Here is a 13526-nt window from a genome sequence, read left to right as displayed (position 1 = left end):
GTCCCTGGTTACATACACGAACCCACACGGAACAAGAAACCACAATGAATGAATGCCTAACGGCTACCTAAGTATGACTCCCAATCAGAGACAACGAGCTACAGCCGTCTCTGATTGGGAGCCACCCTGGCCAACATAGATATACACCAACTAGAACCAACACACATGAAAACTCACACCCTGGCTCAACATACTAGAGTCCCCAGAGCCAGGGCGTGACATACATCATACACATAGAGAAGCTTTCATACCACTTTATAGATACCCTTTCATTAAGCCTCACACAAATCACATAACCATCCATGCAGTGCCTTCAGAAAGTATTCACACCCCTTGACTTTTTCAACATTTTGTTGTGTTACAGCCTGAATTTAAAATTGATTAAATTGCAATTTCATTTGTCACTGGCCTACACACAATACTCCATAATGTCAATGTGTAATTATGTTTTTCAAAATTTTAAAAGATTTATAAAAAATCTAACGAGTCAATAAGTATTCAACCCCTTTGTTACGGCAAGTCTAAATAAGTTCAGGAGTAACACTTGCTTAACAATAAGTTAGTTGCATGGACTCACTCTTTGTGCAATAATAGTGTTTAACATGATTTTTGAATGACGACCTCATCTCTGTACCCCACACATACAATTATCTGTAAGGTCCCTCAGTCGAGCAGTGAATTTCAACCACAGATTCAACCACAAAGACCAAGGAGGTTTTCCAATTCCTCGCAAAGAAGGGCACCTATTGATGGATGGGTAAAAATTTAAAATAAAAAAGCAGACATTGAATATCCCTTTGAGCATGGTGAAGTTATTAATTACACTTTGGATGGTCTATCAATACACCCAGTCACTAAAAAGATACAGGCATAATTCCTAACTCAGTTGCCAGAGAGGAAGGAACTGCTCAGGGATTTCACCATGAGGCCAATTGTGACTTTAAAACAGTTACAGAGTTGAATGGTTGTGATCTGAGAAAACTGAGGATGGATCAACAATATTGTAGTTACTCCACAATACTAACCTAAATGACAGACTGAAAAGAAGGAAGCCTGTACAGAATAAAAATATTCCAAAACATGCATCCTGTTTGCAATAAGGCACTAAAGTAATACTGCAAAACATGTGGCAAAGAAATTAACTTTATGTCCTGAATACAAAGCGTTATGTTTGGGGCAAATCCAACACAACACATCACTGAGTACCACTCTTCATATTTTCAAGCATGGTGGTGGCTGCATCATGTTATGGGTATGCTTGTCATCGGCAAGGACTAGGGAGTTTTTTAGGATAAAAATAAATGGAATAGAGCTAAGCACACGCGAAATCCTAAAGGAAAACCTGGTTCAGTCTGCTTTCCAACAGACACTGGGAGACAAATTCACCTTTCAGCAATAACCTAAAACACAAGGACAAATATACACTGGAGTTGCTTAACAAGACGACATGGAATGTTCCTGAGTGGCCTAGTTACAGTTTTGACTTAAATCGGCTTGAAATCTATGGCAAGACTTGAAAATGGCTGTCTAGCAATGATCAACCACCAACTAGTCAGAGCTTGAAGAATAAAAAAATAATAATGTGCAAATATTGTACAATCCAGGTGTGCAAAGCTCTTAGAGACTTACCCAGAAAGACTCACAACTGTAATCGCTGCCAAAGGTGATTCTAACATGTTTTGACTAAGGGGGTCTGAATACTTTCCGAAGGCACTGTAAATGAGATATTTCTGTATTTCATTTTCAATAAATTAGCAAAAAAACGTTTTCACTTTGTCATTATGTGGTATTGTGTGTAGATGGGTGGGAAAAACAATTATTTAATCCATTTTGAATTGAGGCTGTAACACAATAAAATGTGGAATAAGTCAAGGGGTATCAATTCTTAACTTATTTCCTGGGAGGGAACTACATGTGTGGTGACGAATGGTACATACAAGAAACATACTAACATTGAACAGAAAAACATGTAGGCTACAATATAAAGGATAAGAAGTATTCTATGTAATCACAGGGTAAATAGACATATATACAAATAAAAATAGAAACTACAAGTGTTAATGAGTTTGATGGCTGTTGTCTAGAAGCTGCTCTCTTAGATTTGAATGGGAGAGCTCTATGCCTGCACCAGGAGGGTAGGGGGTTATTCTGGTCAATGAGTGTGTATGTTATGTCAAAGGCTATTTGTTCCCCTTTCTTCCTCACTCGACTTTTGTAAATGTCACTGAGGGGTTCCTGGCTTTCTCCGATGACCTTCCCACTGATTATTTTTACCCTGTTCAATGGGTTCTGACTTGTGTTCCCTAGAGCACCAAACCACCCCACAATATTAAAGGCAAAAATTGATTGTATAAAGCATTTATAAAATGCTTGGCGGATTGATTATTGTACATTGAACTCAATATCTGTAGAAAGAACATGCGTTGTTGACATTTTGAGTGAATGTGTTCCGTTTTTATTTTGAATGAGAGCTTGTTGTCAATAATGCTTCCTAGGTATTTGTAGTCCTCCACTCGCACAATAATCTGTCTGTTAATCTCCAGCACTGGGATGGTAGGTTGGTATCTTCTGAAGTCAATGACCAGGTCTTTGGTTTTGATTGCATTGAACCCAGGTAGTTCTGTCGACACCACAGTGAAAACCTGTCAATTTCAGCCTAGAGGCGCCCCTCTGAGTTGCCTGCTGTGTCCATAATTACTGTGTCATCCGAGTACTTAATGAACATCATCTCTGTACAGGGTGAATAACACAGGCGAGATGACCAAGCCTTGTGGTGATCCTGTAGATATGGTTCTGCAGAAGCTGCTGTTGAATCTTACCAGCTGTATATTTGTCAGGAAGCAGAGGACCCAGAGAATCAGATGTGGAATGACATTCATGTTCTGGAGTTTATGACCCATTAAGTGAGGCTGGATTGTATTAAAGGCACTAGAGACATCCACAAATACCATGCGGATGTATATCTTGGGCTTCTCCAGGTGGGTGTAGGCACAGTGCAGTGGGACAGGAGTGCATCATCAACACCCCTGTGACGCTTGTAAGCAAACTGGAGTGGCTCAGTGTAAGAGCATACCTCCTTTTGTAGCTGGGGGAGAATCAGCCTTTCAAAGCTCTTCATCAGTAAAGATGTTAAAGCTAAAGGTATTTAGTCATTGTTGTAGGAGGGGTTGCTCTTTTTAGGAACTGGGCATATGATGGATGATTTCCATATTGCTGGGTTGGAGTGTTCTGCCAGAGAGCAGTTAAAAAGGTCACAGAAAACACCTGCCAGTTGCTTATGGGAAACCTTTAGTAGGCGACCACTAATGTTGTCTGGCCCAGGTGCTTTGCTTTGATTGGTCCTTTTAAATACAGCTTCCACATCTTTTGGTTGCAGCTCAATATTTGTTACAGTGTGTGACATGTTAGATAGGTCAGAGATCAGCTCCTCTCTTTCAATTGCAAAGTCATGTTGGTAAATTCTCCCCAAAAAACTGTTGAGATTCTCTGCAAAGTCAACACACATTTTTCATTTGGAGCAAGGTGTTGTTAAGCCCTGCCAGTGTTTTCACACCCCTCCAAGCATCTCTGGGTTTACCCTCCTGAAAAAGCCTTTCCATCTTCTCCTTGTACATTATCTTGCCCTGTTTCATATACTTATTTCATTTTAATTGAATTAGTTTACCCTCAACCTTGTTGCCAGCGGTAAATGCTATTTTCAGCGGAAAATACTGTTTTCAGGTCCTTTGTGATCCAGGTTTTGTTGTTCGAAAATACACTGAGTGTACAAAACATAATTTTTCCATGACATAGACTGACCAGGTGAATCCATCTGAAAGCTACGATCGTTTATTGATGTCACCTGTTAAATCCACTTCAATCAGTGTAGATGAAGGGGAGGAGACAGGTTAAAGAAGGACTTTTAAACCTTGAGACAATTGAGTCATGGATTGAGTATGTGTGCCATTCAGAGGGTGAATGGGCAAGACAAATTATTTAAGTGGCTTTGAACGAGGTATGGTAGTAGGTGCCAGGCGCCTTGTAGAGTCCATGCCCCAACGAATTGAGGCTGTTCTGAGGGCAAAAGGGGGTGCAGCTCAATATTGAAGGTGTTCCTAACGTTTTGTACACTCAGTGTATCTTTAGAGTTTTGGAAGGAACAATCATCTCCTCACAGAATTGAATATAGTCAGTGTTAGCTTCAGTGGCCTCCTCAAGAATCGCTCCCTCTGTGAACACACTGCAGTCTGTACAGTCAATGCAGCCCTGTAAGGTCTCACCGGCATCATTGTCCCATTTTGTAGTTTGGTGCGATAGGCTGGGATTCGATGTATTGTATTATGATCTGCGATACTAAGGGGTGTTTATACGATTCTATTTGATATTTGATCAACAATACAAAACATACACATAGAAACGATGACATCATATAAACATCAACTACATCACACCTGCCCAGCCCACGCACTTTACATTTTTAGATAGTAAAGCATTTGACTTTTCCATTGCGTGAAAGACGGAGGATTGGTTGATTTCCAGCTTTTAAGTATACGTTTTTTAAAGATGATTGATGAGAAAAGTATTGTCCAACCCATCGGGTATCTCACTGCACCTTCATATGCCATGTCTTGAAATATGTAGATAGACAAATTAAAAGTAAATTTACATTGTAATACTTCTGACAGCCATCTTTCCAAATCTGCCCATAACTTTTGGACTTTATAACATTCCCAGAAGGCAGGAATTATTGAGTCATTAGTAGTTTTACACTTCAGACATGACTCTGCCATTGTGCTGTAGAATTTGTGCATTAATTTACACTAGATTAAGTGTAAATTGTCGTTAACTGTAATCTCCTTAGTTATGTTCCAACATTCCCTCCATCTTGTGCCGATATCAATATTTTTTAAAATCTTTGTTCCAATAGTCTATATTTATTTCTAAGATATTGTCAGTTGGATAAACTCTCCGCAAGGTTTTGTATAGCTTACCTATCATATGAATATCCTTTTCTGACTGAAATAGGATTCCCTCATGATTGCTGTGATGTCCAAAAGATTTCAAATCGAAATTCTGTGATATAAAACTTTTAAGTTGCACGTATTCGCATTTTTTACATTGCCATATCAAAGACCAATAGTGCTATTTCCTCTGGTAGCGCATGCAATGTACTGATGATGTACTGGGAGTGACTTATTCAGTCTACAGCTGTTGAAGTCTCAGAGGATTAGAACAGGGGAATCTGGAGAGGCAGACTCGATTAGGTGAACACACTCTGTTATCACATCTGCTGTGCGATTGATGTTGCCAGAGGGTGGGACATAGATAATTACTACAGTCAGCTGGCCAAACTCGCAGGGGAGATATTTCGATCTGAATGAGACGCATATTAACTCTAGGTCAGGTGTACAACAGGATTCTCCTAGTTTAGCAGTTTCACTCCAAGCCTTGTTAATGTACTCACATAACCCACCCCCGTGGCTCTTCCCACTGCTTTTGCTGTCCCGATCCAGTCTGATTGGTGTTCCAAAGCCATCTAAACTTAGTTCTGAATGTTCCTATAACGTTCCTGTAACTTAGTTCCTAAACAGCACACACACCAGAGAACCATCCATATAACATCACACACACCACAGAACCATCCATATAACATCACACACACACCACAGAACCATCCATACACACCACATAACCATCCATACACACCACATAACCATCCATAAAACATCATACAACCACAGAACCATCCATATAACATCATATACACCACAGAACCATCCATATAACATCACACACACCACAGAACCATCCATATAACATCATATACACCACAGAACCATCCATATAACATCATCCAACCACAGAACCATCCATATAACATCATACACCACAGAACCATCCATAAAACATCATACAACCACAGAACCATCCATATAACATCATATACACCACAGAACCATCCATATTACATCATACAACCACAGAACCATCCATATAACATCATATACACCACAGAACTATCCATATCACATCATACAACCACAGAACCATCCATACACACCACACAACCATCCATTAACATCACACACCACAGAACCATCCATACACACCACACAACCATCCATATAACATCATACGCCACAGAACCATCCATATAACATCATACGCCACAGAACCATCCATATAACATCATACACCACATAACCATCCATCCACACCACAGAACCATCCATTAACATCACACACCACAGAACCATCCATATAACATCATACACCACAGAACCATCCATACCCCAGGAGACAAAGACATCCATTCACTATTTATTATACAGGGAGAGATTTGTCTTATAATCCTGTTATACTTTCTTCTAACAGTATGTAGAGTAAATATTACATGTTAATGTTTAACTTTCCTCCTATTTAATCTCTGTGTGGAGAGTGGTGATCCATCCATAAGCACATAAAGCTTTATTAGGACAGTCAAGCTGACATATGCTGCACTGTGCACAACCAGGAAGCTAATAACCTAACGTGTTAGCTGAAAGATGTCTCTCTGCTCCTCTCTCTCTCTCCAGTACCTCTCTCTACTTCTCTCCTCTGTCTCTCTGTTGACACTCAGTGTTTGCCATTATAGTTCTGAGTGAGGTTATGACGGGGGCTTAACACTGCTTTTCTAAAAGTAGAACTCCTCTGTTAGAGAATAGTCTGTTTCATCATCACTCATGTACTTCAGAGTTAGAATCGTGCACGCACACGCACACACACACACACACACACAATGATCTTGACTGATAGAGGGTATTTGAGGTACAGGGGGAGGGGAGTGGGGGATGAGTGTGGAGGGCTCTCCTGATTAATGGCTGTCTGTCTGGGGTGTCTGGGGTGATCGTCTGCGGTGATGGTGCTCAGAGTTCCCTGCTGACTACCGTCTCCACTCAGACTGAGCAGACAGACAGACAGAGAGCTACTCTCCAGAGGAGGAGTCCAGATGGAGGGAGAGATAGAAGAGGGAGAGGAGAAAGGGATGGAGAGAGAGATGGAGGGAGAGGAAAGATAGATGGACACAAGGGGATGAGAGATGGAGGGATCTCCACTAAGACACCGCTGGGACAGACAGACAGACAGAGGAGGAGAGGAGAGAAGGTTAACGAAGATGATGGATAAAAAGGACTAGGGAGAAAGAGGAGAGATATATAGAGGGGAGGAGAGAGGCAGAACGAGGAGAGGGATAAAGGGAGCAATATATAAAGGGAGAGAGGGTTAGAGGAGAAATTAGACAGAGAGATGGAGAGAAGGTTGACCTTTCTCCTCCTCATAACCAGAGGTTGAGAGAGAGAGAGAGAGCGAGAGAGAGACTTACTTCTTGACAGGGATGCATCCCTCTGAGTTGAGCTGTAGCTTCAGTCGTGTGTATCTGCAGGATAAAGGACATGGCAGAGTTAGACTATCTGTAGGTGTGCGTGCCAGACTGCACAATGTGAGCATGTCTACATCTGTGTGTGCATACTGGTGAGTGATTATGCACAAAATGTAACCCATAGCACGTGTTGGGTGATGCTCTAACTGTGAGGAATTACATAAACAGTACGTCAGAGAGAGAGAAAGTGTGTGAGTTTGTGTATAGAACACAGTGAGTGACTGCATATGTCCATGTTTTTACATTTCACCGTGCTGCTGCACCCCACTAATCAGAGGAAGTGATGTTGCGTTGGCAATGTAGCCAGTCACTGATCTCTGGGTGCTATACATAGCCTGGACACACACAGACACACACACACACACACACACGCGCGCACACACACACACTACACTAGGCAGGGTGTAACAGGAGTAGGCATTTTAGCCTGGACACTAAGTGGCTCTTGTTAATAATGAATGGTCATTACAGTGTCCACCTCTCGGTGGCTCCAGGGCCAGATGACAGCTACGACCAAAGTCAGGCCACTAATGGTTAACGGAGCTTAACAACCACCTAACAACCAACCCTTTATCTTTTATACCTGGCCTTTCATTCCTGCTTCACTTTTAGAGACAGGAAAATGACAAGCCCACCTGAATTGGCAAGGCTGTAGCTCTAACTCGAAACCTCTTTTTAAATGAATGAAGGTCTTGATGAATCAGGTGTGTTGGTACTTGGCAGGAACTAAAGCCTGCACATCTTGTGGGTCCCTAGGACGAGGACTGAAGAATGCTGTTTTCATCCAGCCTGAGATTTAAATTTTACAGATAAGGCAAAGCTAATTTCACTGCAGAGTACTGTTATGCGTTTTCCGGTAACAGCTAGATCATTCTGCAGATGTTGCCGAGAGGGGCTTATGTCAGAGTTTACAAGAAACGGTTCCTGCTGAGGAGAGGAGCTCGGTCCAACAAAAAGAACGAATGTTGCATCAGAAATTCATTAGACATTCATTTGTCTCTATTCAAATTGTGTTACAGAAAGTGGACTGGCTGGGTATATTTAGTGTGTGTGTGTGTGTGTGTGTGTGTGTGAGTGCGTGCACACACATAAGGGGACTAATTTTATTTTGGTCAAAGTAAATGATGCTGTTCTGGGTCTTACTGAGAGGCTGGAGCTTTCTAACAGTTTAGCTCTATGGACAAACATTCACCAACTGTTCAGAATGGCACCACACGACACGACAGAACAGAACACAGCAGAGAAAACATTCAACATATAGATTTACATCTGGACTGAGCTAAAATAAACAGTTTACATAGTTTAGATAGTGTGTGTGTGTCTAGACATCAGTGCGTGATGTGTGAATCCATAGTTTACAGAGTTTAGGACATAATAACATACAGTATCTTAGTTCCATATCAGTTTGGATATCATTGTTTTGTATGCTATGGTTACCAAGTCTGATTGGTATTTAAAAACAAGGCTATTACAGGGGGAAGAAGGAAACAGAGAGAGAGAGAGAGAGAGAGAGAGAGAGAGAGAGAGAGAGAGAGAGAGAGAGAGAGAGAGAGAGAGAGAGAGAGAGAGAGAGAGAGAGAGAGAGAGAGACCTTGGCTTACTAGTGCTCTTCTATGCCGTCCCTAGGAGGGGTGTGTCATGTCGGGCCAGGCTTTTTTGCGCTATACTCGACTTGAGTGGGTTGAATCACTGATTTGATCCTCTTGTCCGGTCTTGCGCCCCCCTCAGGCTTTTGCGGTGAAGGAGTTCTTGGTGGGCTATACTCAGCCTTGTCTCAGGGTAGTAAGTTGGTGGTTTGTTGATATCCCTCTAGTGGTGTGGGGGCTGTGCTTTGGCAAAGTGGGTGGGGTTATTTCCTGCCTGGTTGGCACTGTCTGGAGGTATCGTTGGACGGGGCCACAGTGTCCGCCCCCCCCCCCCATCTCAGCCTTCAATATCTATGCTGCAATAGTCTATGTGCCGGGGGGCTATGGTCAGTCTGTTTTATCTGGTGTAATTCTCCTCTCTGGTGTCCTGTGTGAATTTAAGTTTTCTCCCTCTAATTCTCTCTCTCCCTCCCCTCCCAGAGGACCTGAGCCCTAGGACTACCTGGCCTGATGACTCCTGGCTGTCCCCAGTCCACCTGGTCGTCCTGCTGCTCCAGTTTCAACTGTTCTGCCTGCGACTATGGAACTCTGACCTGTCCACTGGACGTGCTACCTTGTCTCGGACCTGCTGTTTTCAACTCTCCCTCTCGCTCTCCCGCACCTGCTGTCTCGACCTCTGAACGCTCGGCCAACTGACATTTACTCCTGAGGTGCTGACCTGTTGAACACTCTACAACCACTGTGATTATTATTTGACCCTGCTGTTCATCTATGAACGTTTGAACATCTTGAAGAACAATCTGGCCTTAATGGCCATGTAATCTTATAATCTCCACCCGGCACAGCCAGAAGAGGACTGGCCACCCCTCAGAGCCTGGTTCCTCTCTGGGTTTATTCCTAGGTTCCTGCCTTTCTAGGGAGTTTTTCCTAGCCACCATGCTTCTACATCTGCATTGCGTGCTGTTTGGGGTTTTAGGCTGGGTTTCTGTATAAGCACTTTGTGACATCTGCTGATGTAAAAATGTCTTTATAAATACATTTGATTGAAAGAGAGAGAGAGAGAGAGAGAGAGAGAGAGAGAGAGAGAGAGAGAGAGAGAGAGAGAGAGAGAGAGAGAGAGAGAGAGAGAGAGAGAGATGATAACGTGTTGCTAACAGGAACGAGGGATGAACTGAGTGAGTCACAACACAGTCAATGGTCTATATGTGTGAGAATGTGCAAATATCTGTATGTGTGTGCATTTACTCCGTCTCTCTCTCTCTCTCGCTCTCTCTCTCTTTCTCTCTCTCTCTCTCTCTCTGTGAGTAGTGTGAAGCGGTGTGAAGCGTGGCAGTTTTGACCGTCCGGCCCTGCCCACAGGGACTCTGATGGGTGTGAACAGCACTGCTGCCTCCCAGTGTGTGTGTGATGTGTCCAGGGACTTACGCTTTCTCAAGGCATGCTTCTCTGGACATGTTCTGGGCCAGTAGGTTAGACGCCAAGCCAAACAACTCTTCAGCCCACTCCTGTACCGGAAGAACACACACACACATACACATTCCGTCAGAAGGAAGAAACATAGTCACGAGGATCGATTGGAAGTGCAAACTAGCCACCCACACACCAGACCTTATAATTATACACTGGAGGAATGACGGGTTTATTGTAAGTCTAACAAGCTTAAATAAATCACACTTCATGGACTGAAATAGCTTAGTTATTAATTAATTAGTTATAAGCACTTTGGCTAACCTCCTAAGAGACGTAAATTATGTTGACCCTATCTGGTCAAATTAATATAAACTAAATCAAATAAACCCTTAATAAAGCCCTATTCATGATTAATAAAGTCCTTATTCATGTTTAATAAAGTCCTTATTCATGTTTAATAAAGCCCTATTCATGTTTAATAAGGCCCTATTCATGGTTAATAAAGGCATTATTCATGTGTACCAAAGCCCTTATTCATGTGTACTAAAGCCCTATTCCTCTGTAATAAGTGGATTATTCATGTTTATTTACCTTGGCGATCTCCTCCTGGAAGGCCATGAAGTTGAGGTACGTGATGTTGACCATGTCTGGTCCGCTCACCACCGTCAGCATCCTGTTCTCCATCTTCCCCACCAGGGTGCTCACGTCCAGCAGCTCCCGTAGCTTCAGGTCCTACAGACACAGATCATCCAACAGAGAGGTAACGCGTCAATAACACAATAACTCTAGCCTTAACCCTTCTTCACCGGCAACCCAACATGATCAGCTCACACAGCTTCGCATACTACACACTCAGAGGAAACACCTTTAAACCTTCATGAAAGCATGGAGGACAGGAGTTCTAACAGCTTCCCAGAAATACCCCCCCACTGTCTCTGACAGTGTGATTTTAGCCTAGCGGTAGGAGCGTTGGGCCTGTAACTGAAAGGTCGCTGGTTTGAATACCTGAGCCGACAAGATGAAAAATCTGTTGATGTGTCCTTGAGCAAGGCACTTAACCCTAATTTGCTCCACGGGTGCCGTCCGACTATGGCTGACCCCGTAAAACACCACATTTCACTGCACCTATGTGAAAACTAAACATTTTTGTCTGGAAGCCCAAACCCAGGAAGTAGCAGGAAGAGATGACTCCCACCGTCTGATACCGTGGCAATGACAACAACAGCCCAATTACTAAACAGATCACGATTTGACTTCCTGAGAATGTGGAGACTGTGGTATTCCAGGTTACACATCAGACTGCTTTGGTCTGATATCAAATGAGCAGTTCTGAAATGAAACGATCTTCAAGTCCTACAGTTGGTCCTCTCACTAAGATGGACTAGCCACAGTGTGTGTGTGTGTGTGTGTGTGTGTGTGTGTGTGTGTGTGTGTGTGTGTGTGTGTGTGTGTGTGTGTGTGTGTGTGTGTGTGTGTGTGTGTGCATCGTATGGTATCCCAGTATATCACAGCTGGGGGTTGCTCTACATAATAACAGAGTTGTGTTACTAGTCTCCCCACAGGCTACAATGTAAAGTGCTTTCAGTTATCGTCATTACACTGGAACAGGAAACACCTGTATTTCCCTGGAGTAGGGACTGTGTGGCAGGTTTGGGGCAGACATGCTCAGTGAGTCACTGAGGGCGGCCGGCTGACTGGCGTAACTGATCAATGAGAGATATGACTTCAGGAGCCAATGAAGAGTGACAACGCATCATCATCAGCCCAATGGGACCTGGACGTTCAGCATATTCTCTTAACATCAGCTAAGATGTCACACACACACGCATTGACTCACATATATGCACACACACACACACACACACTAAGCTGTCACCAAGCATGACATTACCTGAGGCACACTTCATGAATAATCATCATTAATATCTAAGTAATGAATGCACAGTATGTCGTTATGATTGGCTGCAGGTGGTAAATGAATCTCATATATGATGTTGTCTGTGGATTCACCAGGGCATTGCAATGCAATGTGTCTGTACACCACCAGAGGTGGTTGGGTAAACTAGGCTTGCGTGATGAGTATGTAACTTATAGAACTATAACTATGCTTGCCTGAGACCATAAAACCTGTATTACCTAATAACAGTTATTCCTAGGCTTTAGCTCAGTTGGATAACACGGTCTTGGGGCATGCAAAAGACTGGGTTCAATACCCAGTCGGTCACACTGGTTATTGACGGCATAATAGTGATGACATGAACTGAGATACCTCCACATTCAATGGAGATGCTTGTCTGCTGCAGTGTAAATACACATTATAAACCATATAGTATATCCCTATGGAAACATACACACACAACCACTCATCTTAAATGCAAACCTTGTTAAAGCACAGAGCAACTGGGCACTGCCTCCGAGGCACCAGAAACGAATAACAATTATATTTTCTCTCCCATTTGTCTGACATCAGGGCAGAATACAAAGTGGTTCAGCTAGCTATATTAACACAACAAAAAGAGTCCGTAAAAGATTTTGCCGCGGAAGCAAATTAGTTCCCCACTAATTTACCCAATCAAACAAAGATCATTCTGTGCTGTGTCACACTGATAAATGTCCCCTACATGTCCCCAACGCCCTCCAATCAAATCCCCCGGCTAGGAGGCGCCCATTATTACTATACTGAACTTTTCAGAAGCAATATTTTTCTTCTGTTTGAGATTCTTACTCTTCTGGCAACCAAGTATGTCTTGGTTCAAAACACACACACAAACACACACGCACACACTCTCTCTGACGAACAATGTCTGACAAACATCCAAAGCCTCAACGTTTTTAGTCAAATGCAAAGACAGGTTTCATTTCTTAAGAGACCTTGGTTCTGGGAAAGGGTGTCTAGTACAAGTTTAATTCCCTACTGATTACTGTAGTGTAGAGAAGTCTGGGAGATGGATGGTTGTAGAAACATCTCACGCTGTCAGTCTCTCAGACATGCTAAGAGCAAAATTCTTCCATACTACATGAAGCATATATCAAAGTTAGATGCTGTTGCATAGAATATGTTGTTTTAACTAGATCAAGCCATTATTACTAGAACTGTCTGGAATCATATTGAGGCCATGGCAGACATCTTTCCA

General features: G+C 42.7%; 1 protein-coding gene across 3 annotated transcripts in view; it reads right to left on the bottom strand.

The window, feature by feature from the left end:
• The window catches only part of LOC121552683 (1-phosphatidylinositol 4,5-bisphosphate phosphodiesterase beta-1-like), a 187688-nt gene that overhangs the window by 54175 nt on the left and 119987 nt on the right, over nucleotides 1-13526 (bottom strand). For all 3 annotated transcript variants that reach the window (XM_041865690.2, XM_041865691.2, XM_041865692.2), the window contains exons 4-6: nucleotides 10984-11124; nucleotides 10408-10487; nucleotides 7340-7393 (exon numbers count right to left, since the gene is read on the bottom strand). In XM_041865690.2, coding sequence (XP_041721624.2) covers nucleotides 7340-7393; nucleotides 10408-10487; nucleotides 10984-11124 — 275 coding nt within the window. The remainder of the gene's footprint in view (nucleotides 1-7339; nucleotides 7394-10407; nucleotides 10488-10983; nucleotides 11125-13526) is intronic.

Source organism: Coregonus clupeaformis, chromosome 36 (genome assembly GCF_020615455.1).
Source record: "Coregonus clupeaformis isolate EN_2021a chromosome 36, ASM2061545v1, whole genome shotgun sequence".
NCBI classification, from domain to species: Eukaryota; Metazoa; Chordata; class Actinopteri; order Salmoniformes; family Salmonidae; genus Coregonus; species Coregonus clupeaformis.
Note: the sequence above shows the minus strand (reverse complement) of the source record. Positions and strands in the feature narration are given on the sequence as shown.